This window comes from Indicator indicator, chromosome 30, assembly GCF_027791375.1.
Source record: "Indicator indicator isolate 239-I01 chromosome 30, UM_Iind_1.1, whole genome shotgun sequence".
Lineage (NCBI taxonomy): Eukaryota > Metazoa > Chordata > Aves > Piciformes > Indicatoridae > Indicator > Indicator indicator.
Window position 1 is genome coordinate 2,351,787 of NC_072039.1, and position 19,054 is coordinate 2,370,840.

Sequence of the window (19,054 nt, forward strand, 5' to 3'; positions counted from 1 at the left end):
AATGCTTTTGCCCCACCAGTCAGAGCCCATGTTCTTAGTTTGCTCTGAGAACAGAGCATTGTCTGTCTGGTGTTTGTGCAAGCAGATATGCTGGAGTGCAAGGGCAGGGCTGGAGGAGAGGCAGTGTTTCCCTCCTGGTTGAGTTTCAGCACTGCTGTTAGCTTACTGTTTGCTAAATGGAATTTCACTCCTCCATCTCTTCTTTCTTTTGTGCTATGCTCACCAGACAAGTGGCCCTGAAAGTGCTACATTCTGGAGTGTCACCAGCATTTTAAAAGGGAACACTTCTGTAGCAGTTCCTTGTCACTGCATAAAGAAAAAAAAGAGAGATGAGCATCAAATTAGCTTCCTGTGATCTTTACACACAGAAATATGAAAAATCCAAACTACTACCAGCACCAAAATGACAGCATTTTGCCTTTCCCTATGGGTTGGGTTTGGGGGTTTGTTTTTTTTTTTTTTTCCTGTCTTTTGCAAAGGTGTTTCTGTCTTACTGCCATGCTGAGGTGATCAACACTTCGTGGCACTGCTCAGCAACACTTCAGTCAGCCACGCAGCTTGGGTGGAAGCCAAAGGATAGTGAGAAGCAAGAAGCGACACTGTTCGGTTTGCAGAACGCCTCTCTGCCCACCAGGACACTGCCCTTGACCCTTCTGCCTGGAGAGGTCTCAGCAGCTTTCATTCAAAGTGTCGTAGATGGTTGTAGAGAGACTGGACATAGGTGAAGACACACATGGGGTCTGGCCTGTGGCCCATCAGCAGCATATCCTCCACTTCTATCAGGCGGTCGCAGTGAGCCTTCTTCCTGTGGGAACAGAGAGGCAGAGGCAGCAGAGCAGGAGTTAAGTCCAAGGCCTGTAACTGCTTCCAAGATTGCTTTGCTGCTCTGATTTCATCATTGCTGAGGCACTCAGGAAATCCATTGTAGTGTGGTGGGTTGCAAGTCCCTTCCCACATTAACACCACCAGACTAGCTCAGTTTGGAAGCAATTGAGGCTGTATTTACAAGCAAAAACTACAGTCTACAACGGAATGCAATGACTATGTACAAATATGTGCTCTTGGGGCCAAGGGAGCCAATGGGATCCTGGGATGTATCAAGAAAGGTGTCCAGCAGGGCTAGGGAAGTTCTTCTGCCTCTCTACTCTGCCCTGGTGAGACCACACCTGCAATACTGTGTCCAGTTTTGGGCTCCCCAGTTCAAGAGAGACAGAGACCTGCTGGAGGGAATCCAACAGAGAGCCACAAGGATGCTTAGGGGACTTGAGCATCTCCCCTATGAAGAGAGACTGAGAGCCCTGGGGCTGTTTAGTCTGGAGAAGAGAAGGCTGAGAGGGGATTTGATCAATGTCTATCAATATCTGAGGGGTGGGTGTCAGGAGGAGGGGGCCAGGCTCTTTTGGGTGGTTCACAGTCATAGGGCAAGGAACAATGGGTTCAAACTAGAAGATTTCACCTCGACAGGAGGAGAAACTTCTTTACAGTGAGGGTGACAGAGCCCTGGAACAGGCTTCCCAGGAGGGTTGTGGAGTCTCCTTCTCTGGAGACTTTCAAACCCCACCTGGATGTGTTCCTGTGCAGACTATCCTAGGTGATCCTGCTTTGGCAGAGGGGTTGGACCTGATGATCTCTTGAGGTCCCTTACAACCTCTGATATACTGTGAGACTGTGATATACAGGATTTACAACATTTACAGATATGTACAACTAACAGAAACAGCACAAAACCCTCCTGGCCAAAGCCAGGAAAGCTGTCCCTCTGTCTGCCCCTTCCCTGCCTTCTCCAGAGCCCCCTGGCAAAAGGAAGAAAAGACAAGAAGCAGAGAGGTTGTTAGAACTTAGCTTTCAAGGTCAGTGTGCAGGTGTGTTAGCTCCTGCACAGAAACAGCAGAAAAATGCAGAAGCACCCTGCTGGGCTGCCCAGCAGGAAAACACCAGAGAGACTGAACTTTGGTTTGAGCACTGAATCTTAGAGGTTTCTATCTCTCCAGTGAGAGTGTTTAGAATAATCCTTATTTTGCTTTCTTACATCCAGCTGTGATTTACATTCTTTTCTGCTCCAACTCTGTGAAATTAAAGGCATCGCCTTAAAACCACCACAAAATCCTGATTTTTTTTTTTTTTTTTAGACTGCCAAGTCTCCTGTTCTGTGCAGAGCTTTATCATCTTTTTTGGGGGATGAGATAGCTAAGCTACTGATCCAGGATCTACAAGGAAAAACTACAGAACTCCTCAGTGCTGCCCCAGCTGCACTGATCTAGGAGCACTTCACAGAGACCTAACTGAATACTCACTCAGCCATGGTGAAGGCCAGCTCGAAGTTCTGCTTGCGATTGGCTGGGTCAAGCTTATTATAATCAAAAGCTTCAGGAAAGAAAGAATGCACAAGAGCACAGAATGCCATCCCATCATTCCAGCTTGAGGAGAAGTTCTGCAGGTCAATGTGCTGTCAGGGTGAAAACAAAAATACCATGTTAGTGCAGCATGGGGGAACAGGGAGGAAAATCCTCTCTTAAAAAGACTTCTTCACAGAGTCACAGAATCAACAAGGTTGGAAAAGACCTCAAAGATCATCAAGTCCAACCTGTCACCCTAAACCTCATGACTATCTAAACCATGGCACCAAGTGCCACATCCAATCCCCTCTTGAACACCTCCAGGGATGGGGACTCCACCACCTCCCTGGGCAGCACATTCCAATGGCCAACCACTCTCTCTGTGAAGAACTTTCTCCTCACCTCCAGCCTAAACCTCCCCTGGCACAGCTTGAGACTGGACATTAGGAAAATTTTCCACAGAAAGAGTGGTCAGGCACTGGAATGTGCTGCCCAGGGAGGTGGTTGAGTCCCCAACCCTGGATGTGTTTAAAGGTGGTTTGGATGTGGTGCTTGGGGATATGGTTTAGGGATGAGCTTCATAGAGCAGGGTTCTGGGTTGGACTTGGTGATCCCTGAGGGGCTTGTCTAACCTGAATGATTCTGTGATTCTTGCACAGGAAAAACATTACTGGGTCACCTCTTGCTCTAGGCCTCCTAGCCAAAACCATGAAAAAAGCACTGGAGTGATGGGCAGCTGTCTCTGATCACAAAGACCACCACCAAGGCACTGCTCTGACACACGCCCAGCACCTCACTCCTGCTGTCGCTGTCTCGAAGGGCTGCCCATGCAAACCATGACATTTGTGCTACCTGCATCAAACCTGAGGACCTCGAGGAAGTTAAGTCAATGTCTGGCATGTTTTGACATTCACTTTTTAAGAATGTTTTACTTGCACATTCTCCTGAAGAAAGAGAGAGCTGAAGGCTGTAGCATGGCTTCACCTTGTATCCCAGGGTTTTTGAGCGGCACCAGTCCAACAGAATTTGTTTGATGCTGCTAGCACTGGCAACCCCAAAACTCTGTGACCTCTTCAGCTTAGCTCTGGATTCTCCTTTTCCTCTGGAAAATGAACAGAGATCAGATTAAATTACACTCTAGAAAAGTTTCAACCTACTTGCCAGCAACATCTGTGCAACCTTGACCAGGTCAGGCCCTTTCCAGGTGGTGTTTTGAGAAAGACTTTACTGAAATTTCAATTTTTTGGTTCTGCAAGAAAAACTCATTTTCATTTCACTAAAGCCAAGATTCCAAGCCCTATTCTGTTTAAATCATACCCCATTATGGGGCATAAGGAACAGTCCATGCTTTTGGTCCTTCCCACCTCAAATATTGCATCCAGTTCTGATATCCCCATCATAAGGACACAGAGATGTAGGAGCAAGTCCAGAGAGGGGTCACAAAGATGATCCAAGGGCTGGAGCACCTCTACTATATTAGGACAGATTGAGGGAGCTGGGGGTGTTCAGCCTGGAGAAGAGAAGGCTCCAGGGGGACCTTAGAGCTGCCTTCCAATATCTGAAGGGATCCTACAGGAAGGCTGCAGAGGGACTTTTCCTGAGGGTGTCTAAAGACAGGACAAGGGGGAATGGTTTGAAGTTGAGGGAGAGCAGGGTTAGACTGGAGCTGAGGAAGAAGTTCTTCAGTAGGAGGGTGGTGAGACTCTGGAATAAGCTGCTCAGGGAGGCTGTGGCTGCCTCCTGCCTGGGGGTGTTCAAGGCCAGGCTGGATGAGACCTTGAGCAGCTGAGTCTAGTTGAGAGGTGTCCCTGCCCATGGTGGGGAGGATGGAGCAGATGAGCTCTGAGGTCCCTTCCAACCTGAGCTAGTCTGTCATGCTGTGATTGTGTTATTCCCAGACTCTTAAAATGAAGGAGAAGACAGCTTTCACAGAAGCCCTTCCTGCTCAGAGACACCTGCTTGTTCAGCTGAACTCCAAAGCCAGAGGCATCTGCAGCTGTGAATTTCCAGGGCTCACTCTGTCAAGTTAGCAAAGCTGTGCCTGACCTCATCCTGTCCTTGAGCTCAAAACCCTACATCGAGGAAGCCCTCCCAGCCAGCTCTCCACTGCTGCTAGTAACTGACTACATTAGTTTCCCACTGACAGAGCCACTCTGGAGGCTGTGACTCACCTGCCACCATCCTGCTCAAACTTCTCAAACAGAGCTTTCCTGCTCTGGGCTCCTGTGATCCGCGGCAGCGTCTGGGACCGCACCAGCTCCCTCCTCCGTTCCACTGGTCGATGCGCAGCGGGGGGAGAGGAGCGAGAGCTGGGGCTCACATCACAGCGACTGTCAGTGCCACTGGGCAAAGAGAGCAAGAAAAGGCTGTGCTGAAACAAAAAAGTAACTCTGCAGCCTCCCTTCTCAGCATGGAATTTTATCTACAAACTCAACTCTAGGCTGGGCATGCTAAGGATGTTTGACTGCAGCCATATGCTGGTTTCCAAAAAAAATTAGCCCAAAGTACAACTTTCAACACAGCTGAGCAGTTTAAAAAGTGTTTTACAAGGACCTGACAGCTTGCTCTTAACAAAATTCCACCCTGGGCACAGAGTTTTACTGACCCACACTGCAACAATGCTGAAATCCACAACTAGGGCTGCCTGAAACTGCTCTCCAGGGGATTTTTATGCCACCTCTGTTCCAGTTAGCCCTCAGAAAAGCTTACAGCCTTTAAAGAGCTTAAAATACAGCATCTGGGACTCACCTGTTCTCTAGGCCAGCAGCACACCTGTCCCTTGAGGCTATACTGGCCACAGTGGGTTACCAAAAGGCCAAGAGAAGTTCCTTACCTTTCACTGGGCTGGCTGCCACTGCCTGTCCCATAGCTCACAGCTGAGGCACACTTGGTGACAGAATTGTTCTCTGTAGGACAAAACAAGAGCAGCAAGATGCATCAGGGCAGGCTCTGGAACAGGCTGCCCAGGGAGGTTCAGCAAACAAATGGTTTTTGTCTTTTTTACCTGACTGGTTGGAGGTTTTCACTGCCATTGCATTTTTGTCCTTGCTCTGTCCCAGCAGGCCAGCAGCCACATTAGCTGCTCCTGTAGTCTCTCCTGAAAACCTCTCTGATGTCCTGGTGACTGCAGTAACAGGAAGGTGAGGCATCTGTAAGCTGACTGCAGGGGCGTGGGCTTCAAGGCAGGAGTCTGACATGTGAGAAGAGGTCAGTTCCTGGGAGACTTTGGCCTGACCTAGTGAATAAAAAGGACAGAGGAGGTAAACTGATTTGCAGGTCTGTAACAAAGCTACAAAGCAATTTCCATGCAACAACTTCGTTTTACAAATCTTTGGAATGGTTCCAACCCCTTACAGCACACTGCAGAACCAGTCCTAGTGTGAGTGATGCTTGCAGTGATCAGACCTCTCTTGCAGCAATCAGCAAGGACAGCTGCAGCCCTCAGCACAGGAGGGACATGGACCTGATGGAGTGGGTCCAGAGGAGGGCCACAAAAATGATCAGGGGACTGGAACACCTCTGCTATGAGGACAGGCTGAGGGAACTGGAAGTGTTCAGCCTGGAGAAGAAAAGGCTCCAGGGAGACCTAATAGCAGCCTTCCAGTGCCTGAAGGGGCTACAAGAAGGCTGCAGAGGGACTTTTTGTAAAGACCCACAGTTACAGGACAGGGGCAATAGTTTGAAATGAGAGCAGAGCAGATTTAGATTGGATGTTAGGAACAAGTTCAGCACCATGAGGGTGCTGGAACACTGCAACAGGTTGCCCAGGGAGGTGGTTGAGGCCCCATCCCTGAAGACATTCAAGATCAGGCTTGACAGGGCTCTGGGCAACCTGAGCTAGTGGAGGATGTCCCTGCTGACTGCAGGGGAGTTGGACTGGATGAGCTCTGGATGTCCCTTCCAACCCAAACACCATTCTATGATTCTGTGATTAATTACTTAGCTTCTGCATTTGTTAAGTTCCTTCCTCTTCCTTCCTGCCCCAGTCTCCTGCTGTGGGCTAGGAGTCAGCATCCCTGTTCTTTCCAAGGGTTTCTGGAAGGCCATGTGCCTCAGCCTTCTCTAAACTGGAGACAGGGAGTCCTTCCTTCACTGAAAGGTGATGGAAGTGGGCAGATGATCTCCAGAATGTTTTGGGATGCAAAGCTAAGATGCCACTCAGAATAGAAGGCCTTATCATCACTACTGCCTCAAGCTAATGTGACAGTAATGGTCTCTAATTTATGGAACACCAGAGTCCAAGCTGGACAAGAGAGTTCAAGTTTGTGAGCTAACTCTCCTCATTAGGAAATAAGCATGGCCACAGCACAATGGCAATGCTGAAACCACAGCACAATGGCCATGCTGAAACCACAGCAGCTTTCAGTGCTTCCCACACGTGAGGCTGGCTCTGTGACTGCCTGTAGCAGGTATTTTACAAGCAGTGCTGCTTCATTTCATGCTCTGTTTCCTACCTGATGAAGACTGGTGCCCATTTTCAATGATGGAAGAGCTAAACACTCTTCTAAACTCAGGTTTGTGGTGGTCATCCAGGTCTACACTCTGTCAGAACAGACACAGCAGCTGAATGTCAAACAGCAGCAAAAGTTAGAACAGCATCCAGAAACACCTGCCCAGGGCCACGAGCAGGGCTTCCTTGTGCCAGTCACCACCACACAAGGAGGGAACAATTATCCAGTCCAAAAGGCAAACCTGCAAACTGAGCACTGACAATGCAGAATTTGTATCAGGGTTCACAGGCTTGTCCTCATGGACCTTAGTATCTAGGAGGGGTCTTCCTTTTTGTTAGATCAATTTATCACCATCCACTGTGAAGGTGATAAACAGAAGGCTACACAGGGGAGAGACTGATGGAGACTGCTTAATGCTTTGCTTTTTGTTTGTTTGTTTCTGTTTGCTGCAGAGAAAAAAATGACATTCCCATAAAACACTGTAAAAGCATCACATCAAATAAGTTATGATCCTACAGAAAGGCTGGAGAGGATCCCTTCTGACCTAAGGGTGTAATTGAGATCCCAGTCAACAATTACTGCCCATATCCAGAGCTGCAATGCTCCTGTGGCACAGTCAGAGCTGTTTGTGTCACCCATTACCACCTGAACGTGCCAAACACCTGTGCAGAGTGTAGCCATGAATCTACTTTATGAGCTAGGGGTTGGAGGCAAGCAAAACAGTGTAATAAAGAGGTCACTGTGAAGGTTGTGCAGCACCTTGCAGCATCTTACACAATGCACTGGCTTCCTGCTGTGGGGAGGAGGTCCTGCTTTGCTTTATGGCTAGCAGTGCTGGGGCAGAAACTGACCCCATGGACAGGGAAAACCCACGTGCTGAGAAAACCCTGGCAGCATCTGGGATGAGATTCTGCCCTGCCTCAGTGGTGTCAGGTTACAGCACTTTAAAATCCCACTCTGTTTGGGGATGCCAACATTCTGCCACATCCAGGTGCAGTACCAATCCTCTGTCAGTGCTGGCTACACAGCAGAGGGCCAAGTACTAATCTGTGCTCAATAATGAGAAGTACTCCTGAGTACAACTCATCTAACACCAACTAGAGGAGGAGGTGGTGAAGCTGAAGAGAAGAAAGTGAGGGCTAATATTTTGCATGTCTTAGGCTTGCTCTTAGAACTGATCTCTCTGTGGCTCAGCAGTCTCCATGTAATGGAGAATGATAACTCCATGCTTGTAGGGCTGCTGGAATTCCTCCCTCACTGCAAAGAAGTTAGACTTTGGGGGATCCATAACTGGAAGCTGCTATAAAGCAGGCAAGTATCATAACCCAGCAGTTAAAAAACACGCATGCAGGGAAAAAAAAAAGGAGTAAAAAGGAGTTTAACCATCAGAGCAAGAGACTAGGAAGAAAAGAAATAGAACTTTTATTTCCTCTCTGAGCCTCTAAGGTACACTTCTGTTGCACCTTCAAGCTTTTGCCTGCAACAAGGCCAAGCGCTAGGGAAATGACAGCCAAATGAGCTTCCTCTCTCTCAAATGAGAGATCTCATCATCCAAAGTCTTCCATAACAGCACCAGCTAGCAAAAGGGTCATGAGAAAATCTTTGGCTCTAGAGATGCTGTTTATCTGTGAGAGGAACCTCCCTCTCTTGTCACCCATGCCAGATGAAACTGAAGCTTTGCTTTGGTGAACTGCAAAGTCACCACTGAGTGCTGCAAGGCAAGGAGCTGACGCTCTGCTCCTTGCATAGAAAGAGATCATTGATGCAATGGGGAATGATGAAGTGTGTGGGGAAAGGCATACAAGGCTGCAAGAGGCCAGCAAGAGCTGCACCACATTCACACCTTAAGCCTTCTACTAGAGAGCTGCTGCCCATCAGCACACAAATATTCTCTACCTGCAGCTAACCCTGCAGCTTCAAGAGAAAGCCCTGAACACCATCAGCACATCAGGAAAGCATTTGCACTCGGGGTAATCGAAAAAAACAATAGAAACACTTTCCACAGAACCATTTTTGAAGCAAGGCTGGATAAAAACAGACCCGGGAGAAAAACAGACCCCAGAGAAAAATTCCATCTTGGCAACTTCAGCAGGTGGCCAGGGCTTTGTTACAGTGAATTACAACAAAGCAAAAAACAACAACAAAAATCTGGACAAGGACCAAGGATCAAAAAGCACACTTGCAGGAAGCATAAGAGCATAGTAAGTTGCACCCTGGGATAGGACAAAGGGCAATGGATATAAACTACAGCACAGGAGGTTCTACCTCAACATGAGGAGGAACTTCTGCACTGTGAGGGATGCAGGGCACTGGAAGAGGCTGCCCAGAGAGGTTATGGAATCTCCTTCTCTGGAGAGAAGGATGTGTTCCTACGCAACCTGCACTCAATCCCTTTTGTTGGGATCAAGACTGCATTGCTCACATAGCAAAAAGGAACCCAACCAATTTATCTTTTCAGAAGCAAAAGGCTGCATCTTGATTTGCAAGTGTTTTAGCACAGGTGCTGGTTTCTCTCCAAACACACACAGTGGTCATATAACCACAGATTGCAAGGGGACCCTGAGGGAACTGAGGAAACCCATTTGAGCAGTCAGGTCAGTGCCTTACCCACAAACTTCTCTTTTCACTGCATCTCATCTTTCTGTCTGCATCTCCCATGGTTCTCAGTACTGAAATTCCTTCTAGGTCAGCTATGCTGACTTGGGAATTTGTCCAGCCTTCCGCAGAAAATTGTTGGGAGGGCACTGAAGAACTGTCAGTACTTAAGTGATCTTCTCTGAACCCTCAAAGCACAGTGGCAAGGTTCCAATCCAAACAGAAGCTCATTCTGTACCTTAACACAGGCAGATGCCTAAAGCTAGATGTTGCCATAACCAAGACTTTTCATTGGGTATGAAGTGAACACTGTGATGGAAGCAGTGGAGATGGTGTGAGGGACAACACCTCCTTGTCTTCTCCATGACACTTCTGTTCCTTGCAACTCAAACATGTGGATGGCTCCAGGTAACAGAAAGGAATGGATTTCAAGGCTCTGTGTGCTGCTCACCCTTGCCACATGGGGAAAGAGGCAGCAGTTGCCATGGCACAATGCGTTGAGCAGCAGCTTTACCTTTTCACCTGCCTAGCTGGGGGAAACCCTCTGCCCCCCTTCTTGAGCCAGAGAGCTGGGATGCAATACAGACTCTGCTCATTCACACTGCTTTAACTTTGAGGGAATTTCATTCCCAAGCTTCTATTTCTCCACCATAAAGCAGCTTCCCATTCTCCAACAGTATTAAAGACCTCTTAAAAGAGCTTAATCAAGATTACATGAAATCGGCTGCCACCTATGAAAGCCAAGTTCCTAGCGTCACACAGTGTTAAGTGATGGAATCGTGATGTAGTGTCTGGTTGCCACCTCCTGGTGTCAAGCATTGCACAGCAGCTCTCAACTCATAGCGATTAAAAAAGTCTCAAGTGTCGGATGAGCTTCCCACTAACTGGGATTTCCATGCTCCAAGTTACCAGGCTCCACTAAGCTGCAGAAAGACTTTCACCACTGGAAGGAACACATCTTTGTGCCAGTTTAGGTCATGGAGACAGCTTGCAGGAGGGCCACCTTTCACGGATGGGCTTGCATCCCTGTGGGGCAGTGGTTATGCAGCAAAACTGCCTCACTGCAGGATGCTAAGTCACTATGCTAGGAAAACATCTTACTGCCTGCCATCTGCTGAGCTGTTCTCCTCTGCGAGCCTGCCAACTGGCAAACGGCATGGCTGGCACACAGAGCCCTCTGAATCGGCTCCAGAAAGGATACATAGATATTCATGTACACAAGGATATTGACAGCTGAGACTGCCTCAGCTTCTCTTACTTCTAATTACAGGGAACTGACTGGTTGCTACTACTCTAAAAAGAACTCAGTCTGCCCAAGCGATGCCATGATCAGGAACGTCTCAAGGCGGTATCAGGGCTAAGACCCTTTCTCAGAGCACCTCCCAAAAGTCCACTGCCCTCCCCCGTCAAAGCGGCTCCCCGAGTCACTAAACGCTCTCCCACGCCCGCCAGAGCCTGGCATTGCCCATGAAGCTCGAGCATACTCTCGCCCCCGCTTCCCACCTTGCGCCCACCACTTACTTGGCTTCGGCCAGCGGCCGCTAGCTTGGCATGGCTGGAGAAGCCCCGCTCCGGAGAGCTCCACGTCGCCTCGTCCGCCCACTCCGGGGGCAGCCCGGCCGAGCGGGCCAGAGCCTCCACCTGCCGACACAGGCGGTCCAGCTGCGCCCGCAGCCGCCGGTTCTCCTGCTGCAGCTCGGAGACGCTGCGCGCCAGGGGGCTGGCGAGGCGCAGCACCTCCTCCACCTGCCGGCCTACGCCTTGCTTGAACACCTGCATGTCCACATGGATCTCCCGCACGGCGCCCCGCAGCGTGTCCTCGTAGCGCCCCAGGGCCTCGCAGACCGTCTGTGCCTCCCGGCTGTCCACGTCCTCCACCTCGCTGGCCATGGTGGCTGCACAGGGAGCGCTGATCGGTAGCCGCTAGCGGCAGCCGCCCGCTCCGCTCCCCTCCGCCTCACTGTCGGCACCCCGCAGGGCGCCCCCTGCCTCCCGGCGTGCCTAAGGCCGGCCCCCGTGCGGGGTGGCCCCCGCTGCCGCTGGCCCCCGGCCCGCTCTCATGATGCGAAGAAAGAACTCCGCAGAGTCCGGTGTGGGGCGCCCGGAGAGAAGGGGAGAGGGGCGGCTGGCCGCGCAGCCTCTGCTCCTCTAAATGGGGAGATGTAATTTCAGCAGGCAACGGTGGTAGAGGGAGCGAGAAGGGGCGGGGGCAGTGGTTTGTTCGTAGCTGCCAAGGGCTCGGGCACGGCGGGCTGCGGGACACAGGTGTGCACACCAACACCTGCAGACAGGAGTACTGGAGGCTCATGCGTCCCTTCGTGCACACAAGCTGGTGCACACACACACACGCCACACTCACCCAAGCACAAGATTTTCCCACTGTGGGCTGCGATTCCATGGGCATTAATGAGAACTGAACTGCCAAATTATCCAGCAGATCCCATCACAGAATTAACAAGGTTGGAAAAGACCTTTAAAATCATCCAACCATAGCCCAACTCCCATGACCACTGAACCATGTCTACAGCTTCTTGAACACCTCCAGGGATGGTGACTCCACCACCTCCCTGGGCAGCCTGTTCAAACCCCTCACCGCTCTCAGTAGTTTTTTTACTAATGCCCAGTCTAAACCTTCCCTGGCACAACTTAAACCCATTGCCTCTCATCCTATTGCTGGTTACTTGGGAGAAGAAACCAACTCCAATCTCCTTTCAGGTAGTTGTAGAGAGCAAGGAGATCTCCTCTCAGCCTTCTCCTCTCCAGATTCAACAACCCCAGCTCCCTCAGCCACTCCCTCATATGATACTCTGCTCTGATGAAGTTTTCCAAGCTGCTGGCACGTGCCATGACAATATTTCAGCAACTAAAGGAGTATAAACATTCTAAATATTAAAAATCAGTTATGTCCTCAGTGACTTATCTTGGTCATTAGTTCTAATCTGCAAAGCTTATTTCAAAACAGCTGAAGACAACAATCACTTGGTGTGGGCAAAGAGCCAAAAGGCCTCAGCTGTTTAACAGGACTGACAGGTAACTTCCCTGTGTTGCCCTTGCTTGGCACCAGGAATCACCACAAGGCTGAAATGACAGGGGCAGGGAGCAGCAGAGCACCCACACTGCAGGGATGTGTACAGTCACACCAGCCACAGGCAGCAAAAGAAACACTCTCTCCATTCCCCACTCCCTGCAAGGCCTTCCAGCTCCTTTGGCCATGGTCACTCACCACAAGGACTAAGAATCTCTAATGCACACTTTGGGGCGCCAAGTCCTGTTAAAGGGTAACATTTAGGCAGCAGCAGCAGTGGCTGCCATGGCTGCAAACTTTGTTTTCTCAATACTGCTCTCAGGTGTCAGTGAGGCTGGGTCACCCTCTCCTCAGGAAATCGCTGTCCGATCGTGTGTCTGACGGCGTTCCATGGGCAGTTCCAATACTTTCCAGAGCAGAGTTCTAGCTTTTCATGGCAGAAGGTAACCCAATACTCTGGCCTAGCTCCAGCTAGCACAGGACTGCCAGCTGAGGGGGAGACCTCAGTGATTGGACATTTTTTTTTGTCAGCACCTGTCCCAAAACACTCTGTTACAGAAGAAGTGGAAAAAATCCGTGGTCGCTTCACCAAAACCAGTTCCTGAATCACGTCTCCTCCTCAGCACCTCCTTCATCATGCACAGCACCTTACAATGTGGCTTATTATTAGCCATTACTTTCCACAGCACTCAGCTTGCCTAGCCTGGGAGGCAGAGGTGACACCAGAGGAAATTCTGAATGTGGGGCAGAGGTGGGCAAAAGGGAGAAGTAACTACAAGACTTACAGGGCTTAAGGGCACTGTGAGAGTGATCCAGGACCAGGGTCTCACAAGCAAATTCCTGGGAGGGAGGAGGAAAATTTGCTGATGTGGTAATTTCCCTTTGGATTCTGCATGTGAAGGCAGCAGTGTGGGCAATGCTGTGAGACAGTTTCTTGCTTAGCTTCCATCATGCTGGGACTCTGCTGCATGAGTCTGTGGAGCTGACAAAAGACAGGCAAAACCCCAGCCCAAAGGGCCAGTGCTGCGTTCCCAAACCAGCCAGCTGCACTCTGCTTCTGTTGTCATTCCGAGAAACACCTTTGCTAAGCATCTGGAGAGTTTCTGGAATGTCAGGACACCAGCAGCATGTTCTTGCTCATACCTCGGGTGTCATCTGCTGCCAGGTACTCCACTATCACTCCCTGCATTCCACAAACACTTCATAAACTACTCCAGCTTACATTATGGAATTCTTTGGGCCTCTCGGACCGTTTATCAGGACAGGGCTTGATAGTGGCTTTCCTGTCTGATAATGCTGGCTGCTGAGCTCCTCAAGCACGCACAACCCCTCTAACACATTCCTGTGTACCACACAAGATTCCTACAGTTTGGATAGTGGCCTGACCCATGTGCTGGTTTGTCTTTCCCCAGTAGGATTCCCTTTTTCCTAAACACTTTGCTTTTCTGGCTTGTTAACCTTCCCAGTTTGCTGCCATCCATCCTTGTGTTTCTACAGAGAGCTGCTTTCCTTCTGTCTCCTTTTGGAGGGAGAAGTTGGATGTTGGACGTGCTTACAACCCATGGCAACCCTGGACAAAGCTGATAGGATCCCAAAGGAGCCATCGGCTCTCTGCCTTCAGCCCTTGGCTGCTGCAGCAGTTGAGCCTGTGTGACACATGTCACAATTAACGCTCATGAAATCCTAGAATGGCTTAGGTTGGAAGGGACCTTAGAGTCCTACTTCCACACTATGGGCAGGGACACCTCTCCACTAGACTCAGCTGCTCAAGGCCTCATCCAGCCTGGCCTTGAACACCCCCAGGGAGGAAGCAGCCATAGCCTCCCTGGGCAGCCTATTCCAGAATCTCACCATCCTCCTACTGAAGAACTTCTTCCTCAGCTCCAGTCTAACCCTGTTCTCCCTCAGCTTCAAACCATTCCCCCTTGTTCTGTCTCTAGGTACCCTCAGGAAAAGTCCCTCTGCAGCCTTCCTGTAGGATCCCTTCAGCTACTGGAAGGCAGCTCTAAGGTGCCCCTGGAGTCATTGACTGTAGCAGCAACTGGCAGTAGTCAGACAATTACCAGAGACAGCCAGGTAGTGCTTGGACACATGACTACAGGAAAAGCAGAGCACCATTCTGTCTGGTCCCCCTCCCCACCTCATCACCAGAACTCTGCAAACCACATCAGTAAATTTGTTGAGTAAGAAGGCAGCACTCCTCAGGGAGAAGCTGGCTCTTTCCTCCACTTCAGTGTTTGGGGTAACTTCAGAAGTGCAGTCTTCCATTTATGGCAGTCGTGACTCCATCACAACAGGGTCCTTGCAGGGTCACATTCCTTCATGCAGAGACACCCTGGCCCATGAATATGCCACAGAGGCAGGCAAAGGCTGGAAGGAAGAGTTTTATTCTCCTGACAGGACAAGGAACTTTGTTTATTCAAGGCCTCAAAAAAGAGGCAATAAAAAAAGGCCTGAGGCACAAAAGCTGATGGTGCCACCCCTGACTCCAGACCTTGGACTTCTCTGTCACCTGTCTCAGCTTTTAATTAACTCAGTACACCATTATGGATGCCAAAGAGGGGTAACAAAACCTGCAGCTGAAGTGATGAAGGCTGCTCTGTCCTTGCCAGCTAAGGCTTCTGGGCAGCTTTTCCAGGCTCTTTTCTCCCATAGAAAACAGAGCCAGTGAGGCCAAGGAGTTTGGCAGGAAAGCTGTGTAGAGGCCAGGAAGCTCAGCTCAGCTTTCAGCCAGGGCTTGGTTGTATTTCCACAGTTTCTTTTCATGTGTGTTTTGTTTGTTGGGAAGAAGAGTTGAGAAGATGACAAAGTTGAGAATTTGGGTATTGAGTAGTTCAGCTGGGGGAAATGCAGGGCAGAGCTGCATGGTGGAAGGACTGATTTCTAATTTTGTGCTGTGATGCAGATGGACAGATGGGAAACTAATCCTGAGAGCTGAATGCAATGTGCCTTCATTTGCTTGCAGGCTTTTCTGCTAAGCATGCCACTGTAGCCTGAGTAGGGGTGAAATCTGAGTTGTAGAATTACCTGTGACCAACTAAATTACAAAAGAGTGAGCAAAACAGAGATAAAAACCACAAACCCTCCTCTTGCCTCTGTCAGGTGGGCCCATTTAACAGGATCTAGAGCCACAAGAGGCTGAAATAACAAGGGAGTGACTTCATCCTCTGCACTCAATCAGCACAGCTGCAGCACTGACATGCATGGCAATGGAACTGAAGGAAGAACAGTAGCATTAACAGCCACGATGATAAAAGGATAAACTCATCAGCTGTCACCAGCTGTCTTCCTCCAACCCAAGGAACTGTCACTGAATCCTCTCTAGAGATGGCACATGCTCCACAGATCTCCTTGTCAGTCATGCTGTGTTTCTAAGGGTAGGTTCACCCTTCGTCCATGGCACAATTTTCCTAAGAAAGGCAACAAGTGGCTCCAAGTGAGGGTCAACAGTCAAGAGGCCCTGCCTTGACCCCAGAGAGGAGGCTGGCCAAGTAAATGTGCCTCTGTGGGGATGACCCCTTGCACATGCAACCAAGCAGAGATCTCTTGAGAGAATGGGGCAGTGAAGACAGAGGAAGCTACAGTGAAACAGCTCTTGGAAAAGAGGGTTTAACAGCCCCATTGTGCCTGTCCCATACCAAGAGAGGCCAGTGACAGCTAAACAGACAGCAAAGAGTCTGCACAACTTCTCCAGCATCCCAGAGACAGCACAAAGTAAATAAGACTGAACCTAGAGTCCAGGAACTGTGAAACAGAATGTGTCAGGCTTCAAGGATCTGAGTAAGAAGTACTGCCTGGAGCAGCAGCTCCTAAAGCCTAGGGGCCAGGGTGCCGTTAGGGTTAGGGCTAGGGTTAAGGCTAGTGGTTAGCACTGGGTTTAGGATTAGCCTTAGAGTTGAAACTGTTCAGCCTAGAGAAAACAAGGCTCAGGAAGCAGGGGGCTACAGGGGAGCTGGGGAGGGAGTTTTTACAAGGGCTGGTAGTGATAGGATGAGAGGGAACGGATTGAAGCTTGAGGAGGGTAGGTTTAGACTGGAGATTAGGAAGAAATTCTTCTTTGAGGGTGGTGAGACACACTGGAACAGGTTGCCTAGGGAGGTTGTGAATGTCCCCTCCCTGGAGGTGTTCAAGGCTGGATGAGGCCTTGAGCAACCTGGGCTGGTGGAAGGTGTCCCTGCCCATGGTCCCTTCCAACCCAAACCATTCTATGAATCTGTTCTGTTCTATGAATAAATCTGAACAGAATGTTCTCAAAAGGAAAACCAAACCAACCTAACACCCAAACTTACAAGAGCTGGGATATCTTGGTACTTAGAGCTGTGCTGGACACACTGCAAACACTGCCCTGTCAGCTGACAGCTCCTGTCATCTGACAGCTCCATTTCAGCTTCAGGAAAACAGTTCAGACACCTGAAAGCAGGAGAAGAGCCATTAACAATTATCTGACAAGAGGTGACACTTCATCTGCATCCACAGTATTTAATTTGTTTGAATAATATAGTTACAGATAAACAGGTTCACTCCATATACAATTACCAATACCTTTTTTTTTAATACAGCTCATATTGCAGTACATCAACACTATTTTATTTACAAGGTATTTATGTACATTAACATCTTTCTAAAGTCAGTGCATTGTCAATAAGTTTTTATACAATAATTTACAAAGTGAACGTAGTTAATAGTTAACTTAATAAAATTTACTGCTAATTCATGATTTAATTTAAAAGAAAAAAAATTAATTACAACCCATGTAACAAACACAGAAGATCAAATAACATTAGTAGATTGTGCTACCTGCTTAAATAAAACATTTGAAAGGAAATCAGTTTGAAAATCTTTCACTTTTTCATGGAGTTGGCAGGGGAAAGAGTAGACAAATAGGTGTTGAAAAAGAAGCTTCTAACCTAGAAATTCACACTTGCTTTCCTTCAGTCTCAATGTTTAGACCACTTTAAAGATAAAAGACCATCTGGGATAGGGAGCCACACTTGACAAGTGAGACAATACTTATTTTGGAGCTGACCTGCAGGCCTCAGAGAGGCACAACCTCCACCAGAGGCAGGGAGGATTTTGCCTGAGTAAAGACAAGAAGATCAGCTGAGAATTTCTTCAATGGTTAAAACTTAGATCTCTCTGGAAATGGAATTCACTGCGATGTTTGGCGTTCTTGTAAAGCACATTAAAATGAATCCAAGCATCTGCTTCAGAGATCACCCATGCTAAGTATCAACTTTGTTAGGGAAGATAGAAAACCTAAAGAATTTGGAAGATGACACAGGACAAAATTAGTAAAGCTGCTTAAACTCAGCTGAGGAACAAAAGGCCAAAGGAGTGAAACTTCTCTCTTCATTCAGATATGCAAACCATTTAACACTGAAAATGTTGAAAGAAATGCCTGCTCAAAAAAACCAACCCCCTTTTTTTCCAGGCTCTGCTAAGCCTCAGTCCAGCTTTTCCTTCATGCAATAAGCCTGCTTACTTTCAAAAAGTATGTTGCAAGGGCATGGAAAGCAATCCTGCTTGAATTGCAAGTAGATGCAAAAAAAAAACCAAACAAACCCAAAAAACCCAACAACAACATTTGAAAAGGCAACCAAATTTGGAAAAAAAAAAAAAAAAGAAACTCCATTAAATCATGAACCAGTTAAAAAAAAAAAAAAAAAAGAAAAAACAATCACAACAGAAAACCTGTCCCATGAATGCTACGACAGCTACCTGACAGCCACAGCTTCTTGTTTGAAATACACAGTGGATAATTCACAGCCATTCACTCCAGAGCCCTTACAACAACAAAACCAAACCACAGGTTTCAAAGTGCAACTTTAAAACATAACAAAAAACAAACAAAAAAAAAAAAAAAAAAACCAACCCAAAACCCCACCACCAGCCAGGAAACAAAAAGCTCAAGCATCTCTCCTTCCAAAAAGTTGGGAACAGTTTTGTGCAATGTGCACATTTTAAGACACCGTTGAGTGCAGTCACAAACTGACTCTCTTCAACCTGAAGCTCCTTCTTCAAGGCATCTCAGAACGTTGAGACAGTGCTCCCCAGGCAGAAAAGCCATTCCTGAACCATGTTGATCTGCACAGCCAACACGTGAAGAAAAACACAAAGGTAATGAACCATTTGAGTGCCAGAAATGAGCCTCTTCTCAAATCAGCATTTGGTTGTGCTCCCAACATACACAAAGCAAGCAACTGACACACAGTAGTGGTGGCAAAACTGGAAATGTCTCTCACTCTCCACCCAGAGTTCCTCACATTTGTGCACTTCTCATTCTCTTTGCTTTGCTTTCCCTGTTTTGCCAATAAAATGCAATAAAACTGCAGGAAAAAGGAGGTAGCAATATCATGTTGTCCATGGACAACACTACAAAAAAAATATTTTTTTTCCCCCCCATTATCTTAAACCTAAAGAGAGCTGTTGGGGTTTGTTAGAACAGCTGGTAAACTCTACACTACTTCATTTAGCTCTTATCTGGACTATTTAATTTAGCTCTTATTTGGTCCTAGTTGGCTTTTTCTCAAACCATTTGATTTAAAGGCCAATGGCAGTCTCAGCCTGATGTCTAACATCAGAAATGTTTAGAGCATGTAGTGAGATAACAGAACAACACCACCAAAAAAAAAAATTACTATCTTCAT

At 48.2% G+C, this 19,054-nt stretch overlaps 1 protein-coding gene across 1 annotated transcript; it reads right to left on the reverse strand.

Annotated features, from left to right (window-relative positions):
• Nucleotides 1-456: 456 nt before the first annotated feature.
• SMTNL2 (smoothelin like 2) lies at nucleotides 457-11,272 on the reverse strand. The gene is made up of 8 exons (XM_054394268.1): nucleotides 10,904-11,272; nucleotides 6,791-6,878; nucleotides 5,341-5,571; nucleotides 5,170-5,242; nucleotides 4,508-4,678; nucleotides 3,321-3,438; nucleotides 2,295-2,446; nucleotides 457-805 (listed from the first exon to the last, which is right to left on the reverse strand). The coding sequence occupies exons 1-8, from the start codon at nucleotides 11,270-11,272 to the stop codon at nucleotides 679-681; spliced, it is 1,329 nt and encodes a 442-aa protein (XP_054250243.1). The 3' UTR covers nucleotides 457-678.
• Between the last annotated feature and the right edge of the window lie 7,782 nt (nucleotides 11,273-19,054).